Here is a 24,820-nt window from a genome sequence, read left to right on the forward strand (position 1 = left end):
TCGCTAGAAAAGCAACCCAAGTGGGAACTTGGTTGGTTGAGCTCAGAGGAGCGAATGTCTGCTGGAAACCAGAGCTAGTTTCTGGTCTCTTAGAAATTGGTAATTGCCAGGTGATAGGGAGATGAACTGTCTTCAGCTATGTTTTTGTGCAGCCTAGTTACAGACTACTTGGTCTTAAGCAATTAGAGCTATTCCTGTTTCCTTCTCTAATAGAGCTCATTGTCAGGCATAATTCAGCTCGTCTCAGAGCTAAGCTAATGCCTCTTTGATAGCACTTGCCAAACATCACTGACAATTTTGTAGTTATCAGTATCAAGGCATCCAAAGATCACTGCCACTAACAGACATGAGAGAGGCAACCCCTCCCTCTTCCAGAGTTAAAGCATGTATTTGACAGATTTATTCGGTTAACCTCTCACTGCTCTTACTAGCAACCCCTGTCTACTGCAACAGCTTGTAGGAAGGTGGCAACAGCCATGTACACAAGAGGGAAGGTCATGTTATATCTTGGCCCATGCAGACTCCTGTAGAAATCAAAGAAATAACCCTGCAATATGACCCATTAAAAAAAGTAGTATCTGAGGACTTGTCTGAGATAATCTCTGTTGTGGAAGGACTTAAGTTATAGCTCCCAGTTTCTCCCGCCTCAGAATTCAGAGGGGTTAAAATCAGTCCTCCCTTTCTTCCCAGAGCCCCAGCTGCAATCGTCTTCATCAAGCTCCAGCTTTTCAGCTCTTATCTAATAAATTATACCAGAATTTTGGTCATTTGCTCATCTTCCACTTGAGTTCTCATCAGAAAGGCAAGCACACACAGACTGCAGCTGCTGCTTTTCAGTCTGTGGTATCTTCACTGCTGCAGCCTCCACTAAGGAAGGGCTCTGGTCCTATTCAGCCACAGCTGGCTTAGGTTGGTGCTGTCTTGGTGGGTCTTGAACTTCCTACAAAGACCAGCTCTGCTGCACAATAGCTGGCTTGTGGCTGAGGCCCAACTGCATTTTGATATGTTTGATTTAGCTTTGCTTTGGCAGGACATAACTGAGAAGGCACTGGCTGGACAGCTGCTGCCCTTTGCTGAAAAGGCGCTGACTTACTCTCTTTTTGAAAGAGACATGAGGACACCATGGCAGGAGCAATCATGGGGGAGGAGAGAGGCAGAGCTGATTGATGCAGGGGGCACTGCATCAGTCTGTCCTGCCTCATGTCACCTAAAATAGGGCAGGAGAAAAATGGTCTTCAGAGGACTCAGGCGTAGTGCTGTGAGTGTAACACCCCTGCCATTCCTCACTTTGCCCTAATCGTTCCCTAGCTCTTCAGCTTACCCTGCCCTGAGAGCCCCAAGGCAGGGCTGTTTCAGAGCCTGGGCATTCAGGCACATGATGGAGCTGGAGGAACTCTGCTCACTGCTGTGGTGAGGTCTGGCCACCCCAGCGAGGTGACACTCAGTTCACTCTGCCTGGCTCGTGGTCTGGGACAGCAGGGCTGCGGTTTGTGGGCTCGATGGCCCTTAATTTGGCTGTAACTGGCAGTACAGATAGGCGTCCTAGTGCAGAGGCTTTGTCTTTTGAATCTCGTGTGTCAGCCTAGCTTACTGATGAGGATTTTGCAGGACTGAACATACATGTAGTTCTCTTCCATGCTACCAAAACCAATTTCTCTTGTCATGGCCTGGTTCAGGCTCACTGGCCTCTCAGCTCTTTGTAACAAGGCATCATGCATCCCTTAAAATCACCAAACAAGCCCTTTCCCATTCCCTCCCTGAAAGCAACACACAGCACAAGGAGGGTTTTCAAGAACATGTTTAATGATGGCAGTTTCTACTGAAACATGAGATGTCCATTCAAACTTGTCCTACCATTTTTCTTTAAAAAAAAAAAAAAAAAAGCTTTGGTCACAATGACAAATTATCTTATACATATTTTAAAACAAAGTTCAAGCAATTACACAAAACACATGGTCCTGATAACTCCTCACACAAAACCTGCAGCAGCAGAAACTCATCAAACAAAAGAAATAAAATCTTAACAACTACAACATGCTGCCCTGCAGAGATTATACCATGTACAGTGATTTAGAGGGAACAGTTTTGAACAAAATGTTCAAATGCATTAGCTCTTGTGTGTTCATTAGACTTCCACAAGTCATTTTGGGCTTATGATAAGCATTGACCTGTGCACAAGTCAGTGTGCTGAACAAGTGCTTGCAGCCATCTCTACACCATCGAGAGGGGAAAAAAAAAACACAAAGCTACTTGTGCACTTCTGCCTTAATTCTGCAGGCAAGCATGGCATGCAACTTCTGGCTTCTCAAATGTAACCTGCACTGCCAGGGCTGCTGGAGTAAAGCAGCTGCGGTTCTGCGCAAGGCTTTTCTCCACAGCACAGCATGCACAAAGAGGAAAGCTTCTAATTTGCTTGCTCTGTTTGCCTCTGCTACTAGTCAGTGGATTTTGTAAGCAGCGAGCGAGCTGTAGGCAGACATCTATAATAATGTTTCTCTTTTCATTTTCTGTAACAAAAAAAATGCCTTTAAAAATGCTCTTGAACAAAGAAAGCTTGGCTAAGCAACACAAAATAGCAGCAAATACTAAGACATTACAATCACAATCAGATTAAATCTGCAGTGTAAAATACACAAACGTTAAGGTAAAACATTCATGTAGTGGTTAATGGCTAATTCTTCTCTGATGAACTCCTAGACCTACCTGAACAAAACAGTCCAAATTATTAAAATTATGTTTTAAACGAATTCCTAGCATTAAAAAAATATTCATATATATACTATTAGATGAGTCACATCAAGTGCTCTTAAAATCTTAACTAAATATAACTATAGAATATTTAACTAGACACTTTAAATCACATACAGCAACTTCTGTAGAGGTAAACATTGCCTCACATTTGCAACAGCAACTGAGTATCAAACAAAGCATTCAGGTTATGTTCATGACCATGAGCAACCGGTGAGGCTGGCCTTTTATTTCCACCAGGCAGCTGCTGCTTCCCCCCAAGCACTCAATAGCTCATGGCACAGGGGTTGGGACCCCCGAGGAGCCAGCTGGGCAGCTCCATCCCCCAGCATCTTACGTACTTGATCCCCATCCACCAGCGAGACTCGGCCCCGTTACAGAATCAGGGATTTTCAGCCACAAGCAAGCAGAGCAGATGTTCTTTGCCAGAGTAACTCAGCAAATAACCTAAAGTTGGTGGAAAAATCTCATTTTAAGAACTGGCTTACCCTTGGAAAGAAGTACCCTTCCGTGCATCTTTACCTCTCAGTTCTCTCCTACGTAACTTGGTCTTGCCTCTCATGCTAAGAGGATTTATTCCCTCTCTCCCCACCTCTTCTGGTGCTCAGCTGGATGCCTTTGGCAGAACCGTGGGCATGAACATGTTGCTGTGGTGTCTGCTCAGGCAGCACAGCCACCTCGCTCCATCACCTGCAAATGCAAACAGGAGCTTCTAACCCAGCCTTTCTCTCGGCATCGCCACTTCTTTGACTTCAAAAGGGCTGTCTTAGATTAGTTCCTGATCCTCAAAGTACTTTAGTCCTGAAGGAATGCAGTATTTCCTACAGAACCATCCAGCCTAAATCTGAAACCTGTCTTACCAGGGTGGGGAAAAGATCCCCAGCTTTCATCTCAACCTGCAGCATCATTCAACCTACTGGTCCCTGCGACTTCCACCAGCCAGGAGACAACTTGCTCAGCCCCAGCAACAGTTCTTCCACTCCCACTGTAGTAGTTGACATGTTAAATATTGCTTAGTAACAGTAACGTGGAATGACTCAAATTCATTCCATGAATGAAAATAACAAAGCATTTTTATATTGCCTTGATGACTAACGTTAACACAACAGTCTGCTGTGGGATTTTTCCATCCCGGCTGAGAGGGCTGTTTGCGAAGCCTTTGCTGAGTCACAGTTAGGGAAAGCAAGCGATGGCATGGGAGCTGTTCTGAGGAAAGCACAAGGCTGCTGGGGAAAAAAAAAAATTCCCTTCACCTCCGTTTACTGACTGCAGGGCCCAAGGGAACCATGCAGAACTAGCATAGGTTGTGGTATCATGACGAAGCAGTTTAGTGTTCTCAGCAATACTCGGATTGCGAAAAAAGGAGAAAAAAAAAAAAAGTAACTCACTGCAGTCTCCTTGAAGGGTTGTAACTGGAGGAGGAGGTCAAGCAAACAGTGGGACAATCCTAAAACAATTAGAAAATGCACAGTCCTGACAAAAAGTTTCAGCCAGCTTCAAGCCCAAAGTAAAAAGGTGTTAAGGGGTGCAGCAAACAGTAAACATGCCAAAGAGGAGCCTGAGCTGCATCTGTGGTTACTTTAAAGGAAAACCGCAAAGTAAAGAAACTAAACCAGTTAGGTCTGCCCTTTCTGACAGCCTGAAAAGTACACATGCCTGCGGTTTCCTAAACCCAATCCATCCAGATGCAGCTATCTAATTCTCGTAATGCCATCCCACAGCTCTGACCTCTGCAGCATGAAGCATAGCAGGGAGTAATGGCTAAAAATGCGTCCTTGAGTTTAATGGGATTTGTCAAGCAGGTGGTAGGGGAAAACTTCCAGTTTGATACAGATTAAGATCACTTACACAAAGCTTCCATGAAGAATAAGTAGTGTTCTTTCTGCAATCTAATCGTTTCACACGAGGACTTACTTTGCTTAGAAAAAAATTAATATAGATGATTGGTAGACAAGTTACAGTAAGCACAGGACACGGAGCAGTACAAAATGCCTTTAGTCCCTGTGGAAGGGCAGAAAATTACAAAAATATATCTTCTTTAATCCAAGACTGTTGTGGTTTAGGGCATGCCTGATTCTTCCTATTTTCCTGTGGTCTCATTTATTGAAGCTGGTCTGGTCAGAGCTCCTTGGGACAATGAGAATGTCACTATGAAAGCTTAGTGCAATAGTTTTTGTTTTTTTTAAAAAAAAAAAAAATCAGTAGCAAGTCAAGAAAATGTTCTGCATAAGTCAACCTTTCACCCCCTTCCCCCAAAAACCCTACACTAAACGTAGTGTGGTATTTCAGCATGGCTTACTTACATTTTTATCACCTCAAGTCATAACACACTTCCGTAAGGCCCAGAAAAAAAATATATCCTTCCTAATTTTTAGACGTGATCTGTTTTACCGTGACCAAAGTTGAACAGCAACTGAAGTACTGAATTGGGATTTTAGAAAATAAGTCCTTGGGGGTAGCTTGATTCAATCTTCCTTTTCTTCTTCTGCAAAATTTCATTAGACCGTAATGAGCTGCAAGTCAGTACGCGGGGCTGCACCTTGTCATGCTTTAGTGACACAGCAGTCCTCTGAAGCAAGAGACGGATGAGTTTGCAAGGAGGAACTCCAGTCATTCCAACATAGTAGTTGAGAAACCAGGAAACCAAAGGGCGATGTTTTGGTCAGAAGATCCATAGCCTGCTGTACGAACAGCACCTCGAGGAGGTGAGGCTTGGTTTGGTTTTAACGCTGCAGAGATGAAAGCCTCCCCTTTCACAGTCATGGCTTCAGCAGGTCCCTCGAGAGCAGGATGACATCTGGCAGGGCACCAGTGCTCCACACAACTGCTCTACCTGGAAAGCAGGAAGAATTAGTACAGTTGCAGAAGATTGGCAATTAAATAGCTGACAGAGATGAGAACTGATGTGCACAGTGGGGGGAAAAAAAACAAAGTCACAAAGGCAGTGTTATTTGCTCTGATTGCTATCAGTTCCCTCCAGCAGCTGATTTCCATGGTGACACTGGACACAGAGATGAGGTTATTGCTATGCCAGGAGAAGCTAGACCAAGCAAAGAAAAAAGTAGTTAAATCAGACAAAACCCAGACGCTGAAAGGTCCTGTGGCCAGCCACTGAACAGAATAGAGAAGGGAAGTGTGTACACAAGAGAAGGGCACTGCAGGGGACAGAACATCTCAGATCCCACACCAGTGGGTTAGTAAGGTTACCCTTACTAACCAAGGCATGTGGACTGTCTTCCTTGCAATGGCTTCTCTTCCTCACACCCCTTGATTGTTTCAGAATTTAAAAAGTCATACTAGGAACTCGTTATACTCTGGTGAATGTGGCAAATGTCTTTGCATAGGACTGCACTGCCTGGGTATAGCCTGAACTAGCCACCAGGACGTGGTGTGCTCTGTAGCAACCGGTATGGCAGAATTAAGGAAGAAACTGCCCTTCAAAAAAAACAACACAAACTGCTTTTTGACCACATCTTTTCTCCCCTGCTGCAGATCCACAGGAAATCATAAACAGCAACACCAAAGCCTTGGCAATTTGCTGTATTTATAGCGAGTGGCTGACTGAGTTAGTGATTTGCACCCCCTTCAGATGAGGATAAATGATACCCCTCCATTTGTACACAACCTGTCACTGCTGGGAGGAAAAAAATTAAGCTGCTACAAACCCCAGCGCAATTCACCCAGCATCATCCAGAAAGGCCTGCGGCTTCCACTTGCCAAAAATCCATTACAGCTGCTCCCTTAGGAGCATACACCTTGCTTTAACAAGCAGACAATGCCCTGCTCCATTCAGAGCTGCACACGCAGTTAGGATCTGGAGCGGCCGTAGTCAAAGCGAAGACGCCAATATTGTAGCTCGTATTTCACGGAGAGTCTCCCAACAGACTCCTGCACATCAAAAGCTGAGCCCTGCGACTGTGATGAAGATGTAGTCACAGGGTTCAGTGCTATCTGCCTGAAAAAGGGGAATCCAAAATGCATTGCACCAACCCTTAGATGTGGTACTTCTTTACTCTCCGATGTTCTGCAAGCTCTCAAAAGCCCTTTATTCCAATGATGGCTGAGTAAATGTTATTGTCCTCTTCCCTCTGCCTGCCACCACTCCTTCCCCATAAATCTCTTGGCTTTCAAGAGATCTGTGGAAGATACATTCCTAAAATGCTTCTGTGTTTTGCTGGTGGTGCTGCTGCTGGAAGGCAGCATGACAATCCATGTGGAAAACAAGCTGAGGAATTTCACTGAGCTGACAGGAAGGACAGAGGCCTCAATCTGCCCCAAGAAAAACTTGTGGCTTTCTTTCAGTGCTTATTTCGGAGCCTGACATCTGGGTTGGGAAAATTCCAGCTCTGGTATTTAAATTCCGAGCTTCTTCCTCAACTCTGGGCTCTCACGTGGCGCAGCTCACCCTGGACTCAGTGCTCTGCAGGGACGGTTGTGAAATTGGCCCGAGTGTGGTGAGAGCAGGATGCCCTGCCCCAGCCAGCCCTGCCTCAGCAGGGAGAGGAGATGCTGGGAGCCCAGGTTACTGAGGTGCTTTCAAAGCCTCTCATGTACAAGGCACCACAGAATTTATTCAGCACTTGGCTTTCATTTTCTATTGAAAGTGACAAGAAATCCCCCAATGAGCTACAGCAGAGTTAATAAGCTTAATAAGCTAACAATTGTAGTTACCTTTTCAAAAACTGCTTTTTTCCTTTTGCAACTGTTTTAATTTCTTTTTCTTGTATTACGTGGAGCACTCTGCCTGTACTGTGATGGGGGATGGATGCTAGCACCAGCTTGCTGGGTGTGTTTGCCTTCACTTTGCTTCCCGAGTACCACGCGGTGCCAGCTATCTGATCAGTCAGTGGCTTAGCACCAGCAGGCAGCAGACCATGAAACCTGAACGACTTTCAGGACTTTCAGGAAGGTGAGGGAGAGATGCTGAAGTAGAAAACAGGAGAGGAAAGTTTTAAAATCGAGATCTATTGGTGGGATAACAAGAAGCACACTTGGAGGATGGGATTTAGCTTTCCATCTAACTCATCTTCCAAGATGGGCAGCAAGTGTAATCCCATCATAACATGAGACAATACCTGACAGCTGGGCAGTGGTGGCCAGTTCACATCGTCCAAATCAATCAGACAGGGACATTGTCCAAAATCAATAGGACAGGGATACCTTTTGTCCTTCAGCAGCACAGGCTGAATTGGTGATCAAGAAACAAACAGTCCATATTCAATTTGCTTTCTTAGCATAGCTCTATAATAATTTTAGAATAATTCCTCAACTTTTTATCCTAATGCCTCTTCTGAAACCAGAGCAAATACATAGAAAACCATTCTCCATATTGAAAAACTGTTCACACAAAGCTTTTCAAGGTGTTAATATCGAAGTGATTTGGCACCTTTGCTCTGTGACGATCTCTGATTTACACCTTCAGCCTCTTGTCACACACAAGTTGTGCTCTCGGGATTAGAGAAGCCATTGACAGAACCGTTTCCCTGAGACTGCAGTGAGATTGCAGAAGGGGCATCTAACCTGGCACGCACAAGCTCCTGTGTTTGCCAGAGGGTGTCTTTTGCATCCCCAGAACGGGCAGAGTTTGGTTAAGCTTTTGAAGTGACTCATTAGCCAGCTTTAGGGAGGGAAGTGGTTATTCCTCAGCGCTCCACAAACCCAGGGGGATGGGATTTAGTGGGAGCCCAAACCCTTAAAGTCTCCCAAAATAAATGTGACAACCTTCATCCAGCAGCCCACTTCATGCTGCTTGCTGTTCTGTACTGCCTCACGTAAGGCTGGAAACAAATACATGCAAGGAAAGAAAATTAACTGCACGAGAACAATTGGAGAGGTGTATGTGTGGCTTCTCCCCCGGTGCTGCCAGACGCCAACTGCCTTTTAATTAGTGCTGTTTGCATCGTGTGGGGGAGACGGCGCAGAATCTTAATTACTCCCCCAAACACAGATCCAAGCGTCAGTGCAGACCTTTCAACAAGGTGGGGGGACCCCAGAAAAAACAGCCCAGAGTCTACCCGCGTAATCCTCAGCAAAGACTTGTGCTACAAACACAAAGCTCTCTCCGAGCTGTGTGTCAGTCAGAGCAGTGTGCTAATACTGGGGTAACTTAATATTTGTACAGGAGGCACCTGGTGGCATGGTACTCCGAGGTCAGTTCTTCAGATTTCCAGCTTTTTCAGATATTATTTTTCTTGCCATGCTGGTGGCAGTCCTGTGGATCTGAAAGCACGTAGCTGTCTTACAGCCCGTGTGAGTAACACTTAAGCTGAATAATGCTCAGAGTTATCACAGCCAATATGGCCCTACTGCATCAGGTGCTGGCAAATTCATTCCCTTTCCGCTGAACTCTCCAGTTTTCTCAAAAGTCTGTACTTTAAAAATACTTTTGGTTCCTTCTTAGCAGAAAGCACTGAGCAAAGTCAATTGCAAGTCACAACTTTCTGGGGAATGGATGATTTTTCCCATGGTTTCACAGCTTTAAATCAACAATGAACAGCTCAAAAGACTGCAGCTAATTTCATATGATATTCTGGAGCCAGGGAGACTGAAAATTATAGGTCTATATAGTGACTACAGAAAGTTGGCTTCTGCTGTAGGTATGACAGCACATATGTTACAGGATTGAATGAAGCGTAGTCCAGCCAACGGGCTTATCTTTCACTACCAGTGTGTCACAAAGAAATAATTAAAAAAAATCAGAATGACAGCTCTTGGTCAGCCATGGCACTGCACCAGTGGATCCTTACCTTAGCACAGGGCTGCACGAGGCCTGGCCTCTCTCTGAAAGCAACCCCAGTACCACCGAAGCACTGTATATGAAGCAGCACCTTGCCAAAATCCCCACGCCAAGAGTTGGTAACACAGACAGGCCAGAAGTCTGTTGTACCACTGACGATGTGAGCTCTGCTGCTGGGAGGCTGATTGAATAAACCCAAACAGCCGCCACCACTGATACTGACTGCTGGCAGGGAGGCACCTTCATCTGAATACAAAACTGAACGCATAAAAAAGAGACCACAGTATTTTCTAGCCTGTGGGTACCTGCCACGAGGCACCTGTCACTCCCCTGTCCTCTTCACAACTGCTTCCAGGTTGCTGCAGCTCATTACACGCTGCTTTAGTTTAGCTAACAAGCTGAAACAGCAGTATCATCCTATTCCTTATGCATCAGCCCTGGTGACACCCCTGCGAGCTCACCTGATGTGTCTGCATTTTTTTTTCTTTCAGATAATAGGGAGGAAGCAGTTTTCCTGATGCAGCAATTAGCAAAGGCTCCCTTAAAACCGTAGGCTCCTGCTGAACATCCAAATCCACCCTATCACTCTAGTCGTGTGGCTACCTGTGTGCATTTACAACTCCTATCAACCACAGAGAAATAAGGATACCTCTCCTTGCTCTGTCTTGCTGGCATCTGCCTCCAGCTGCAAAAAAAAAAAAACAAAGGAAGCCTTAGGTGGCACAGGGTAGCTATTTTTCTTCAAGGGGTTGAAGGGAACCCAATCTCTACCATGTCTCCTGCTAATTCACCAACGTACTGAGGGCACAAGTGAGATGCTTGCTTCCCATCTCAACACAAGTGCCTACGAAGAACCACTTGACTGGTTTACTGGGGACGTCAGTGGTCAAACTCAGCAATTCAAATTTGCAAAGAAGAGCCTTTACTGGTGACAGGAGCCATTTAGAGATGCACTCTCTGAGAGGCACAAAAGGGGCTGGTAGCTTGATACTCTTTACGGCAAACATATCCTCAAAGAAGCTTTCCCGTGCTCAGTTCTGCAAAGGGGATGTCTGTAAAATAATATTCCCCTCTACACTGGGGTAGCTCTGTTTGAGCTAAAAACTCTATGCCTATTACAGCAAGGACTTCAGAAAAAGTGGAATTTAATAGCTGTTGTAGGGTGGTGGAAAGGAGGAACTCCCACAGATGAAGAGAGGACAAGCTGGCTAAAAATCAAATCAACCCCCCCTATTGTTTCTGAACAGAGCATCACACAAGGTGAAAAGCCATTTGTACAGCTAAGGAACCCACGAGGAGCTTTTTAGGAGAGCATCAGTACAGCAGGTGCTCCAGGGGAGCAGTCAGATAATATGACTTCAGCTCTCATGAGTCAGACGGTTTCCAGCAAGCTCTCCTTTGTTCATTCAGTATTTTACTATTGGACATCTTATCCTGAAGCAATGCCATGACTGATAGCATTCTGTTCTCTGTCTTTGGAAAATCCCTCTGATCTCGCTACCAAAAGTTCATAGAGAAAGCACTGAGTTATTTCCGCTTAGCTAAGAGGAAGAGGAGCAGGAGAAACAGGCTGGTAAAGTAGGTCATGGTGAGACAGATGTCTTCAGGTTTAACAAAGCCCAGGCCCAACAAGCTGCCTTGAAATGGCACAACCTGAAATCATTAGTGTAAATACAGGGCAGCTAGAGGGAATGGCAACAGGTAGGCAAGGACTGACAGGCACCTTCTAATTCAGGAATTGATTCTTTACACAAAGTGGCACAACTCACACCCTTCATTGCTTCACAGCTTCCAACTTTTTTTTATAGAAATAACGCAGTTATTTTGAAGGTGACCAGTGGAGCATGTGCCGGGATGCGTTTTAGATGCTGGCATGTAAGTGCTTAGAACACGTTATGTTGTTCCCCCTTTCCAAAGTTGAGAGATGGGCAACATGAGTAAAGCCTGTAAGCTCTCCAGTTAGGACTTGTCAAGATCTGCATTTTTATAATTAGAAGAGCTTATTTCAGCCAAAGAGAGACAGATTTTGAGAGTAGGCCATATTTGGATGAGAATGCAACTTGAGTGCTGTAGATGGTTTGATGCAAATAAAAATAAGAGGTGCAGATACCCTCGTGCCATAAATCAATGTGCAGCATCTCCATGTGCTGAATGGTTGCTATAAATCTCCGGCCCAGAATAGGCACCCAAAACTTTGGGTTGTCACACCACTTCTGTCTTAAAAGAGCAAACACATTTAGGGAAAGTTCTCCCCAGCTTATTGCAAAGGCAGTGCCTGGCACAGCAGCCCCTGACACCGAGTCCTCCACCTAGAGCGTGTGTAGGCACTGAGGAATGATTGCCAACAATTGCCTGGGTGGGGAAGTTCAGTCTGTTAAACCCTGTTAGTTATTTGGGGCACGTGTATCATATTGTGCCCCTCTGCAAAGCAAAGAAGAGGGCACAGAGAGCCTAGGGGTAGTGATATAGTTATTGTACGAGTGGGAAAGTACAGAGCAGATGTGTGCTGAGAAATCAGGCACTGGAGCTGTAAAGGAGAGTGGTGAGGCTTGGGCAAAGTGAAAGGGAGACTGTGACTGCCTCATCTCTGTCGAGCAGGCCCAGCAGAGAAGAAAGAGCTGTCTGTCCTAATAAGAGCTCAGTGAGCAAGCCTAACTGGACAGGTTCGCAGCAGTACCTGTATTTCACATCAAACACTGTTGAGTCTTCGTCCTCATCGTCTTCTTCATTCAGAGGAGCCATTTCTACCCGCTCAGCTGGAGTGGTGATTATGTCATACTTCCTGGTCTTCTTAATCCTCTTGCCAGACCTGAAACACAAAGATGGGGAGGGAAGGATCACATTTATACAGCATTCCCTAAAAAAGCTAAACCTGTCCCCTACAGACACGACCCACCGACAAGTCACTGTTTCAGACCTCCCCAGACACAAAGGCTTTGGAGCCAGCCTGTGTCCCCTCCTGCTGCCTTTCCAGGGCCCCAATTTGTGCCTGTCAGCGTACAGAACAGTTTCTTGTCAAGTGCAATCCAGATCAACGTCAGTCTTTTAGCTGCTGACAATCCGGAGATCCTTTGGCATCCAGAGCCGGCGCAGAGCAGCAGCCCACCGCGTCCTCCCGCTGCCATGCTCAGGAAGCGAGAGACAGCCTTAATCAGCAGCAGCAGCCAATGGTTTGGTGAGCACACCTAAATGAGAACACTCAGGTTAAACCCTACTGAGACGAGGGAATGTTCTAGGCAGGATTATAAGGCGCAAAGGGGTGGTGATATTTGGGTACAGACAGCCTGCTCTTTTCCTTTCTTGGTATCGAGCCAAGCTCGAGGCTCCCACAGCAAAAACCTTTAGCCCTGTCTGAGAAGTTCCGTGCTCAGCGCTGTGCAAGCGCTATGAAAAATAATCAGCTCTGATTTGAAGCTAACTGTACCCGTCACCTTGCCTCCTGTACACAACAGCCTTATGCTCCTTTGGAAATGGAGATACTCAGGTGCCTGCGTGTCTCAGGGTTTTGTGAGCTCTAATACTTACTTTAAATTAACAAACACTCAGTGCGTGCCTTTTCCGCTAATTCTCCGCCTCTGACTTGAATTGTGCGAGTCCTTTTTCCTTCACCTCCTCCTTTAATGCACATTAGGAGGGTCACACTGCTTACGCAGGGATCCAGTTTCATGATTATACATTAAAGAAGGTGTCGATGTGTACAGCTAGCCTTCGGGGAGGAAAGAGGATGTTTTTGGTTCACAAGCTGCAGAATTCCCCTTTAACCTTTATAAAACAGAACTGACAACTGCCAAGCATGGAAAGGGCGCTGCTGCAGGTACAAGCAAGCAGCCCCTAATTTTGGGTAATCACAACTACAGAGCAGACAGCACGTCATGAGCGCACTTTCGCTGTCAAGAAGTCTTGCCCTGGCACGTCAAGCAAGGCGCATTGGATTCAGCACTGCCGCTTTTGCACCAAGAACAGATGCCTTGGAACGAGTTAGCAGCAAGAAGCAAGATGTAGAAATTACAAAAAGACTGGAGACCTGTGTTTGCATCTGGTCCTACGTCCATCAGAGCTGACCACGCTGTCCTCTTCTTGCCTTATGGTAAAGGAAGTTTAAATCTGTGAGTGCCGAGAGCTCTGACACGAGTCTCACTGCCTCTGCCTTTGGCTGCAAGTCCAAGGCTGAACAAACTGGTCCTAGCCCGTGGGACAGAGCACTTTGCATTTCCTCCCTGTTCTGAAGATGATAGTTGCATTAAAAGCATGAAGACAGACGTCCCCTGTCACCTGATCTTTACAGCAATCTGTGCTGCGGCATCACGGAGCACAGGGTGGTTTGTGCTGTTACAGCTGTTGTTGAAACAAGCAATTTTATATCCAGTACAGTAGGACTCTTAACCTAAACACTTGAAAATCCTTTTGAAAACACTTGTCTGTATTATTCGGCTTCTCAGCCAAGACCTAGCAGCAAAATGCTGCAAGCAGGTCTCATCTTACAAGTAATGCGTTGCTTTTACAAGAAACATTTACTCATGCTGTGAAGCATAAACATAGACTAAAACCAACCGGTGTCTACCTGTCAGAACAAACAAAGCACAATTTTAGTGTTTTGCCTTGTATCGACGGTCTGCAGTGGGTTTCCGTCGGTTCCCCTATTTAAGAGCCTACCTGCAACAGGCTGAGAGACATCCTTCCTCGTCCCCTTCGTTAGCAAAAACACCTTTATTCTACAGAGTTCATCTTACAACCTTTGTACTGCGGCGTTTGAGGCGATTACTGCAGAATTGCTATCTTTGGAAATGGCAAGCCGGAGCCCTTCAGCCTCCAGCAATTAATTAGTCTATTTGGGCTACGTTTTAAAGAGGACCTGGAGCAGAACTCGCTGCGCAGTGATCTATTAATCCCCCACAGCCCTCACTTAACCGTAGCACTCACTTAGAAAAGGGAAGAAGCTTGTTTGGCTGTTTTTTGGCTAAGCTGCTACAATCGCTTCCTTGCGACAGGCAGGGCAAAAGGGTTTTTCCTTGCCTTTTCTCCCTCCATTAGCTCTACACCGTTCTACCTAGCTAATTTATCATTAATCCGCGCTTTTTAGTGGTTGGTTTTCTCTCAGTTGCTCACTGGAACAACTCCCCTAGGCTTCATAAATACCGGAATAATTACCCAAGCTTACTTTAAAGGAAGGCCTTGGGAGCATCCCTGTCTGCATGTCAAATCCTGCCACCAACCCATCGCGCGTTAAAGCTGCCGACCCTCAGCAGGAGCCCTTAATCATCAGCGACAGCAAGGCGAGAGGCCCAGCACCTTGTCCAGCGGCGGGGAGCAGGCAGTGGCTTATCTGCAGCAGGCAGCGGATTCAGCAGAGCGCAGGAAGCTCGGCGTGCAGATGGCTGGGGAACCGCCAGACCTCTCGGGCGGGAGCAGCCCGCGTGAGGCCTCGCGGGTATCAAGAGGATCCACGTCCCAGCCATGTCTGTTTGGCGGCGTCAGGTTTTTTTAGGCAAAGAAGAAGTGCTGGAAGCCGTGGTCACAGCATGCCTTTTGCGTAATGACCAGCTGAAATGCCCCAACTGATTGAGCCTGGGTAGGAACGACAGTGGGTGCTGCCGCGCAAAAGCTGTCTTCTACTTAAAAACGGGGGAGAAGTTAGCTGTAGCCAGCTAAATGCTGCTCCCACCAAGACCAACAGACCATGGACTTACCAAGCACAAAGCTTAATGGGGAGGGAATGACAGATCACTGCTAGGACTCAAGGTGGGGGCTTGCTTCCAGGCGTCCCCGAGCTGTCATCCTCGTGCATTCACACCGCCCCCGAGCCTCCAGCATCTGCCCTGTACGAGCTGTATTTCCCCTCCGTGCAGTGACAGGAGGGCTGGCAGGCAAGGATGGGCTGGTGCAAAACGCTGTGTGCCTCTATCTTGTCTCGGGGCTGTTTTGGTCAAGCAGCAGTCACATGCAGACCTCCAGCCTCCTTTCCAAGCCATCATGTGCTAGGGTAAGCACCCAAGCCAATTCCCTGGTTCGTTGCGTTATTTATGCCTCTAATCTATTTCAGTCGACGACCCCAATATTCAGAGAGAATGCTTTTCCTGACACACAGAGAGAGGTCTCTGTGCTCCTCATCTGGCCTTACACTTCCTGACAACAGCTGCAGAGGTACGGGACTGCTCCTGGGGGAAACGCAGCCACCCCTTCTTACAGGATGTTTATTGGAAGTCTAATTAAGCCAGCTACAACCTTCCTCCTAGAATTGCAGCAGTGCTGTATTGGGAATGGAACTGGGGCCAGTTTGTTTGCTGTAAATGGGCTCCCTTAGCAGTTTAAAAAAAAAATAATAAATATATATGGAAATACAAACCTGGGGAAACTCCAGGCTCGTTACGGGCTGATGAATGGGATCAGTGGTATTTCATTACTTTGATCTGTCTGGGTACCTCTGCTCTCTGGGTGGTGCTGCACATACTGAAGTTCAACCGTGAAGGTTAAGTCCTCACATGCCTTCAGGATACACATTTTGCCACAGCAAGCTGAAGACACTGCGTTTTCTAGCAAAATCCTTAAGATGGAATATATGTGGCCCCAAAAGCAGAGGCACCCACTTGCTTAACTGCACGGCCAGTAAGAGGAATCTTAAAGCTGCTGGGAATAACTTCAGGAACATCGAAATGAGATATTGTTTTGGTTCGATGAAGCACCAATGCCTGGAAGTACTTAAAATACAGCCACGCGCATCAGGTGGTCAGTGCTTGTGAACTAGCCTTGTTTTACAGGACAGAGCTGCCGAAACTGAGTGATCCACCTAAACTCTTTAAGCCCCTGAATCCTCGAACAAGAAACAGAACTCATTCTGCTGCAGCTGCTCACATCAGAGCTACAAGGAGCCCAAGACAGTATTAAGTAGAAGCCCCTCTTCCTTCCTGCTGCCAATTTGCTGTCATGCTTAGATCAAGTCTTTCCGGAGACAGGACCCCCGACACCCAGGACAAATGTCCCATTTGTCATTCTTCTCTCTGTGGCCCTCACTGAGCTCCACGCAGCTTAAACGAAGCTTTCAGTGTGGGGTCACGAGTCTGTGTTTGGGATTTTCTTTTTTCTTGCATTTACAGTCATTTTAATGGTGTAGTTTCCTTTCCTGTCCCTGACAGAGGTCTCTTCTTTGCTGGAGTACCCTAACTGCTTATAATACAATTAGTTTTCAATCAAACTCATCGGGGTTAAGCCTTGGACAGCCCAGAGCAATTGCCCAGCTTTTAGAACAATGGGTCTTGTATCCTCCGATCATATGCCTGAACCCCTCTCCTCAATCTCTGTAATTTGCACCAGTTTTACAATTACTGGAAAACCCAGCTCAAAGTGGTGTGTGCGGAAAGAATCCAAATGAAACAAGGAGCAACGCAACAAAACGTACAGGTAGCTTTTCTCTAAAATTACAGGTAAGTAGCAGCCATTTCAAACACGGGTTTTGTTCATTCAAGGGCAGGTCGAGACACACAGCAAACACTATCACAGTTTTCTGCAATAAAGCTTTGGGTCGCTTTCAGCTGGCACATTTGAGCAGACCTAACTTCTCCAGTTTCCCAGAAGGCGTGTGGTCGGCAGCACATGCGGCCACATCTGAAAAATTATGTTTCCTGGGAGCTGATCGCAAGAATTGTATTACAATGAAATGAACTGAGCTGCACCAGGGTAGAAAAATATGTCAGACTATGGGGTTGGAAAGCCAAGAATCAAAAACACACATCAAAGAGTCCAATTTAACCGCAGGAACTACTCATAAGCTGTTTCAATAAACTGTGTTTCTTGGTAATGCAACTTGCTCAACTCGATTTGATTCAGGATAACGTGAAATTTGGTCTGTTGTTGAAAGGGTTTGGGTCGGAGAGCATACAGTACCAAGGGATGTAGGAAGAATGTCCTGAACTGATTTTGCAAGGAAGAGAGTAATGTATAATTACTGTAGCTAATTAGGCCCTGCCACATACAGACAAGTAGCTGCCCTTTCTGGTCCCTTGTAGCCACAGACAGAGAGGAAATTCAGATCATTTTGGGTAATACCACATTCTGAGTCACAGGACCATCAGATGGATTCAGGGCATAACACTCCCAAGTGGAGTGACCACGAATCCCTGAAACATCATCGTAACAGAGCTGAAAAGCTACAGAAATAAACCTGTCCCTGCGCTAACAACAACAAACAGTAAGTAATATACACATATAAATATATAAAAATGAAATGTATAAAAAGCAAATCCAATACCAGTGACAAATATCTGGCCACTCAATAGTTCATTTCATCTCTACAATCCATATCTAAAAGGATAATTCACTTCCAGCAATCCAAAGCAATTTCACAGTGAAGGTTTCATCAAAGATTGGATTCTAGCATAATCTCTTTAATAGGAATCCATGACACTTCAAAAAAAAAGAAAAAAATAGCAACGTTTTTGACTAAGTACGAACAAAGCTCTGATTCTGAGGGAGAAAAGCTTTACATGTACTGAGGGTAAATCCTTTATCTCTTCTGCAACAGAATCTCCTCCAATCTGTTTTGTCAGCTACAAGTGTGACATGGTACAAACATACCTGTTGGTATTTTTGTCTCATTTCCCAACTGGGATAATTGTTTACAAACAAATGCTCTGACAGATAAAGAAATGTTCTCTGAAGCCGAAAGCTTCATTTCTTGCAGGTTGTACTACAGATATAGGAGATCTCAGAGGGATTTTCTTATAAATGTATCTAAAATGTTATACAACTTGTCAGAATTAATGTAGCAATGACTTTGGCGTAGGATCTATCATTCCCAAGGTGACTTTAATATGGAGCTACTTTTGCTGATTATGGTATATGAAAGGTCTTTAAAGGCTATCAGTTTGCATTCTTTGGCTAGAAATAATCAGGTTTATGCCAGGTCCTTGATACAAGGACCTTTACATCCAGAAGAAACTGAGGCAGAGGGTAGAAAGTCTCCAAGATCAGAAAGAACTGGGACTAGAAACTTATGCTTTTCATTCTGCACTTGCTTATAGACTTGCTAATTCTAATGTTTGTCTGTGACAACTGGATGAGTCTGGAAAGTGGCTGATACCGATTAAAATAATTCTCTTCAATATTTTACTTGCTTCTCCTGAACCGCCTCGCTTTAATGAGCAAATTTACTTGCATAGTCTTTCGCCAGCTACTGAAATACATAAAAGGAATTTAGTTAAATGTCAATTTCTTTAGAAAAATATCAGTTCTCATCATTTCAGTCTCTAAGTCTGCATTTTATAATACTACTGTTATGAGCACTGCCATTCCTAACACGGAATTAATTCAGGAACAGAAGCAGCAGAGAATTCAGCTGCAGCCACTAGGTAAATACAAAAGAGGTGTTGGAGAACAGCACAAGGAAGAATTTGCAAACTCCACTTGTTCAACCGCTTCTGTCACCTGCAACGTGGCGCACACCTCCTCCCAGCCCTGCTTCCTGGAGAGCGAGCTGCTCCAACTTCCCAGGCTCTTTCCTGCTGCCCACACCTAGAAGTCAGATCACTGTTAACTTCTCCAAGTGTGCAATCTTCCATGGCAAAGTTAGGCACAAACAGGCAACAACTTTGTTTGTAAACTGCAAAACGGGAACAGCTTTTAGCACAGCATGGGGACTCTCACCACTACCCTGAGATAAATAATAATTAACACTAACGGTGCCAAATGAAGCTTTAATATACGTTTTTCTTCTGCTTCAGCAACAAGCCAACAGGAAGACTGTTTTTTTGAAGTAATTGAGTTTAATTTGTTCATGTTCCTCGCAGCGGGAGGTGTTCCAGAAGTTTCAAGGGCTGCCAGCATAACTCAGGCGCGCACCAGCACCAACCCACTTGAGCAGAGCGGCTCAATTGTGCTGCTCTGGTTACGCTACGCTCAGAGGACGAGATATGAGCACCAAGCAGATGCAAACCTCTGCCAGGCTTCAAGCTGCTCGCCCGCACTTCTCTCAGCTCTGCGAGCTGCTGGGAATTTTCTCCCCTTTTGCAGTGCGAGTGGGAGCTGGCATCCATCAGTGACCTACCCAGCTGAACACCAGAGTTTGGCTACAGAGCGCTGAGCATCATTCCAAAGTGCTTTTATCTTGTGAATCATCTACTTTTGGTTACATTGGACCTCCTCAAACCAAGTCTATCTGCTTAAGCTTAACTTTAAGGGGAAAAAAAGGCTGTCTTCCATACCCAGCATGGGTTCAAGACCAGCAACACCTGCTTTACCCCATCTGTGTGCACGAGATGCAGTGGCTGAGGCTGGAAGCCACCCTCCTGGTCACTTGTGTCACACCTGCCCAAGTGGGGTCACCATGATCACCTCCAGGGATGGGGGCTCCGCAGCCTCCCTGTTCGTTCCTCCAGCCAGCGGCCACTTCCACAAGCGGGGAAATGTTTCCTTAGGTTCGGGTGGAATTTCCTGTGTTTATGCTCGCGCTCGGTCTGTGTCCTGTCCGATCTGTGGGCACCGCTGGGATCAGCCTGGTTATTTCTCCTCCGTTCCAGGTATTTAAACACCAAAAAAAAACAACTTCTGCTTGTCTAAGCTACATAGACCCAGCGCTCAGCCTCTCCTCCTGCCATCCCTCACCTGCTGTGGGGGCCCTACCCTGAAAACCCCTCACTCCTGCCACATTATCTCATTTATTCCACAGCAGAGCAGCAGCAATCGCAGGGAAACTCATAACTTTTGAGGAGCGGGGAGGCATTTTGAGGACCGCAGCACCTCAGCAGAGGCGTGAGCCTCCCCTTTCAGCCCCGACCAGCCTTTGGCGAGCTCGTTGCCCACCGCACGAAGCCTGGGGGTGGGCAGCGGGATCCAGGGGTCCCGGGGAGGCACCTGCCGGCCCTACCTGAAGACGCGGAGCAGGAGGCAGGCGATGAGGGCGGCGGTGAGGCCGCAGGCCCCGATGACGGCGGCTTTCAGCGCCGAGAGGTCGCGGAGCAGCGCGGGCACGGGGCTGAGCAGGGCCCCGCTGTGGTTACCGGCGGCAGCGGGGGGCTCGGCGGGCACACGGCTGCCGTTCACCGGCCCTGCTCCTCCTCCTGCTGCTGCTGCTGCTGGAGGCTCCTGGCTGCCTCGGGAGACCGGAGGCAGGAGGAGGAGGAGGAGGAGGAGGAGGAGGAGAGGGAGGGAGGCCGAGAGCAGCAGCGGCAGCCCCGCGGAGCGCATCCTGCCCGGCTCCGGCCGCCGCAGCGCCGAGCCCCGGAAGGTTTCGGCGGCCCCGGCCCCGGCCCTGCCTCCCCGAGAGGCGCCGCCTCCAGTGCGGGGAGGCGCCGGGTCCTGCCCGGCCTCCCCCGGCCTCAGGTGGCCGCAGCCTCCCGTTAGCGGCCTCTCCAGTGTCCCCGTGTCCCCCATGTCCTCCCCCGGCTGCCTCTGTCCCCCCCACCCCAGGGGGTCCTGTGCAGGAGGAGGGGGCCCAAAGCACCCCCTGCCCGTGGGCACCCAGCGATGCTCTGAGCTTTGGGGTCAGCTCCTGAGGAGCCCACCTGCCTTGCCTTTCGGTTACCACAGTTGTGCATGAACACACCGTTTTTTCCTCAACATCTCCTTCCTGAGCTGCCCTACATCCACAGATCCCTTTCAAGCTCCAAACTGAACAAAAGTCCCAAGTAAGAACTCGCACAGGCCTTTCTCTCTTAATGTAGGGAAAAGCAGCAGGAAGCGGAGAGGAGGGCTGCTGAGAAGAAAGGCTGACAGCCTTCCTCCCGCAGCTGTGGAGGGGAGGATGAGGCAGGAACAGGAAGGATAAAAGCAATGACTGCCAGCTGGGAGCTAAGGAGAAGGGCTGAGCTTTGTGAGCAGCGTTACACTGACTGATGGACGTCATGCCCAGCCTGCTTTATGGAAGTCAAGCTGCTTCTCTACCCAGTTCTTTAAAGGGTGCTAGAGGTGGTTGCCAGTCAGTGAATATCTGTCTGGTTAAAGGGTGTGCTAATCCATGCTGACTGCATTATAAATACAGACTTGGGTCTTGTTACTTGTCCAGCGAGGAGGTCACACTGCTCATATTTCCCCAGCAGTCACTGTAGTTGTTGACTTAAGCCAGTAGAGCAGAGGTGATGTTAAATACCAGTCCCTTGGTGTACAATGAGGTGTTCTGAGAGTCCACGTGTGGCTGCTCCCCAAAAATCAAACCTGTGACAATCCCTTGGGTGCCTGGGGCTGCTGCCCAGGAAGTTTGCAGGTGGGATTTGTCCCTACAACTGCTCTTACTCTTTCAAATGGGTTGTAATTCACAGCAGCTGGGAAGCCTTCTCAAAAGCTAGAGTAACCTTGAAAAACATTTTGTTTGAAAACCTGCCCGTTTTCTATACGTGCCACCAGTGTTTAGGGAAAGGGGTTCAATTATCTTGTTTCACTCTCTTTTTTCCCTAGAGATATCCATCTAAGAAACAGATTGGTCTCGTTTTATTTTTGAATGCCTATTAAAGCAGTGGGGTAACACCAGGGATGAATGTGGCCCAACGGGTTCCTTAAGAACTCATCTGCTCCTTATTCCAATACTATTTCCTTGCCAATAACAACTGTTTTTAATTACAACATGCAACATCTGTCCAAATATAAAATGAAGTGATCACAGAGTTCAAGCTGCGATCCATTTAAACGGGCAGTCTCATGGAATGAACCTCCTTGTGCTGCTGATTCAGCATTTTATATCTGTTTAACCAGAAGAATTACTGGAACAGATTTACTTTTTTCTTCTTTCAGCAACAAAAATACGCTAATCGCCTAGACTTTAGTTCTGGGTTAATTCATGTAGCAATATTTGACATCTTTAAAATTACAGTAGTCCTTTTGTACAGGTTTATGGAAATCATAGTCATGGTTGTGCAAATCATTCCAGGTGTGCTGAGCATGTGAATGGTACCTTTAAGCAAGATAGCAGGAATCAGCAGGGGAGGTCATGCTAGCATACTTATAAGATATAATTTAGTTTTGCTCCCCATATTTTGTATTAAAGTAGCATGAGTTTCACCACTGCAAAATAATTGTACCTGGGGAGAAAGGCATGTTGCCACTGAAATGAAGTGAAACACAGAAAGGAGAGAAGGAAAAGATTTCTGTCTTATTAACTTCTGCCTGTACTTCAGGGTTAACATGGCTGGGTATAATCTATATGAATGTGTTACTAAACTTTGACAAAGATTACAAAGAAGTGGTTCTGCTGGCAATATCCCACAGGAAAGGTAGCAGTAAAATAATGCATGATTCATAGACTTTCCCAGCCAATTGGGGTCCTGTATCAAGTGCTCTATGATATGTATCACTCTATGATAAAGGCATCCTGTGTTTTTCGCAGGAAATTCTTTGGGATGAGGAAATTTTGACGTGTACAATGTGGAGAAAGGCCTCTACGCTGTCTGAATTGGTCATTGTTCCAGCTTTATTTCATTGCCTACTTTTGTGTAGTTTCCCAGTTTCCAACATGGGGCCCCAGTTTATTTCTGTTCAGTCTAAAAAAAAAAAAAAATCCAGCTGGGCAGGAGGTCAAATTGGTGATGCAGACTCTTTCCCAAACATTGGTGTGAGTGCTGCTCACATGATTTATTATTTGTAAACACTGACCCTGTTGTTGGCCCTGCCTGTTCTGAGATGTTTGCCAGCTGCTGCCTTGCCTCTATCAGATTTCGCTTCGTCTTGCACTGCCATTCCTCCTACGTCTCAGTGTTTTGCCATAGGATAAAGAAAAAGGTGTAGGGGCTTCTAAAGTGAGAATCACCCCTAGCTGGTCACAAAGCTTCAAATATGCCATATATGCATCTACCATGCCATTCCTTGGGTATGTGAAATCAGAGCTTTGCATTGCCACGTACCAGGTACCTGTCTAGTCAAAAACACTCTTTATGCTCACAAATTAATATCCATAATCACAGTGTGTGAATTCACACTCAGGATTTTGCCTTAAGTGCCCAACTGTAAAAAAGAGATGATGTACTGTGTTGATCCTTAGGTCCTTTCCTTTTGTGTTTCTTGGGCAAGGAGGGATGAACCGCAAGGATTCGTACCAAGCTTGCACAGAGGTGACTACTGCTATTTTTGTAGTGGGGTGATGCAGGGTGGGTGGGCAGTCCAAAATCATTTTTGAGTGTAAAAAATGGGCATTTGTGGACCTACATTTTTCTTGTGATCATCTTCTCTTAGCGTGGCTGCTCTGGTGCAGGACTGGCAAAGGAGCTCTGCAAGCTCTATAACCCAAGTCAGTTTGTTTTAGATCCATTTTTTAATAGAAGCAGACTTATTCCTGAAATATTCTGTAAATTTGCAACAGGATTTGCTGTATTGTATGAGTGCATCGGACTAATTTCCTCTAAAATGCTCAGCCTGAAACATCTGTTACTTGACTAGTGTAAACCAGGCAGTGGTGGTTGCTAGATCTGGCGCTCTTGTTTGACTTTTATTGCTACTTTGGCTTTTTTTGATGTTCCTCTGGCAGATATTTCAATCTACTAAGATTTAGGCTGAAAGCCAGCACAGAGAATTAATATTTATTGTCACTACAGAGTTCCTCTATTTGACAAGGTGCAATTGTATCAGTATGTGTGGTGTCACAGATATTCCAAACAGTCTAGAAATGATAAAGCTCAGGATTCTTCAGGCTTGTTTCTGATCCCCCTAAGAAGTAGGTTTATGCTGTTGGATTTTTTTTTTTTTTTTTTTTTTGGTGCTCAGACGAGAAGCAGCACAGCAGGAGGAAGCAAAGAAAGGTGTTATCCATGTACAAAGTGCAATTACTTCCATTTGTATCTTTGCTCTGTCATCTGCCTTCTAAGGATCTCCTTTCTGCCCACTTCTGCCCTCGGTAATTTGGTTCTGAAGATAATTGGCTTTAACAATATACTCTGTGACAGTGATTAATGATTTGGATATTTTTTTTTTATTGCATTCCTTGCATCCAGTTAAATTCTGATCAGCAATGTCTAGACGTATGTGGGGGTAGAGGCATGACTGTGTTTAGAAATGGGACCTGCCGAGTGGGAGCCCCATAAGTTACCTCTCCGTACCTCCTGCATGAACCGCACATGTCTTCCCCACTGGAAGGAGTGGAGGAGTGTCAGAGAAATACAGATGTGACCAAACTTCGAGTGTTTCATGAGGCTGGTGCTGAGATTATTCTTCAGTGGTGCCTGGAGCCACATCAGGAGCTCTCTGAATGAGGCAGAAATCTTTCTCTTGACTAAGTGTTTAACAGAAGGCTCGCCTGTACTGCTTTGAGGGGTTCAGCAGGTGCCTGGAAGTGTCTGTGACTTGCTGTGAGGAGGTGCTCAGGTGGAGCTGAGCTTCTGGGTAGCTCCCTGCAGCATTAGCCATGTGGCTCACCAAGTAAACTGT

General features: G+C 46.3%; 1 protein-coding gene across 1 annotated transcript; it reads right to left on the minus strand.

Annotated features, from left to right (window-relative positions):
• Window positions 1-1,780: 1,780 nt before the first annotated feature.
• FAM174B (family with sequence similarity 174 member B) lies at window positions 1,781-20,845 on the minus strand (the record flags this gene model as incomplete). The annotated part of the gene is made up of 3 exons (XM_084293545.1): window positions 1,781-5,581; window positions 12,162-12,293; window positions 20,340-20,845. The coding sequence occupies 3 exons, from the start codon at window positions 20,843-20,845 to the stop codon at window positions 5,578-5,580; spliced, it is 642 nt and encodes a 213-aa protein (XP_084149671.1). The 3' UTR covers window positions 1,781-5,577.
• Window positions 20,846-24,820: the final 3,975 nt, after the last annotated feature.

This window comes from Netta rufina (assembly GCF_964035555.1).
Source record: "Netta rufina genome assembly, chromosome: 11".
In the NCBI taxonomy this organism is placed as follows: domain Eukaryota; kingdom Metazoa; phylum Chordata; class Aves; order Anseriformes; family Anatidae; genus Netta; species Netta rufina.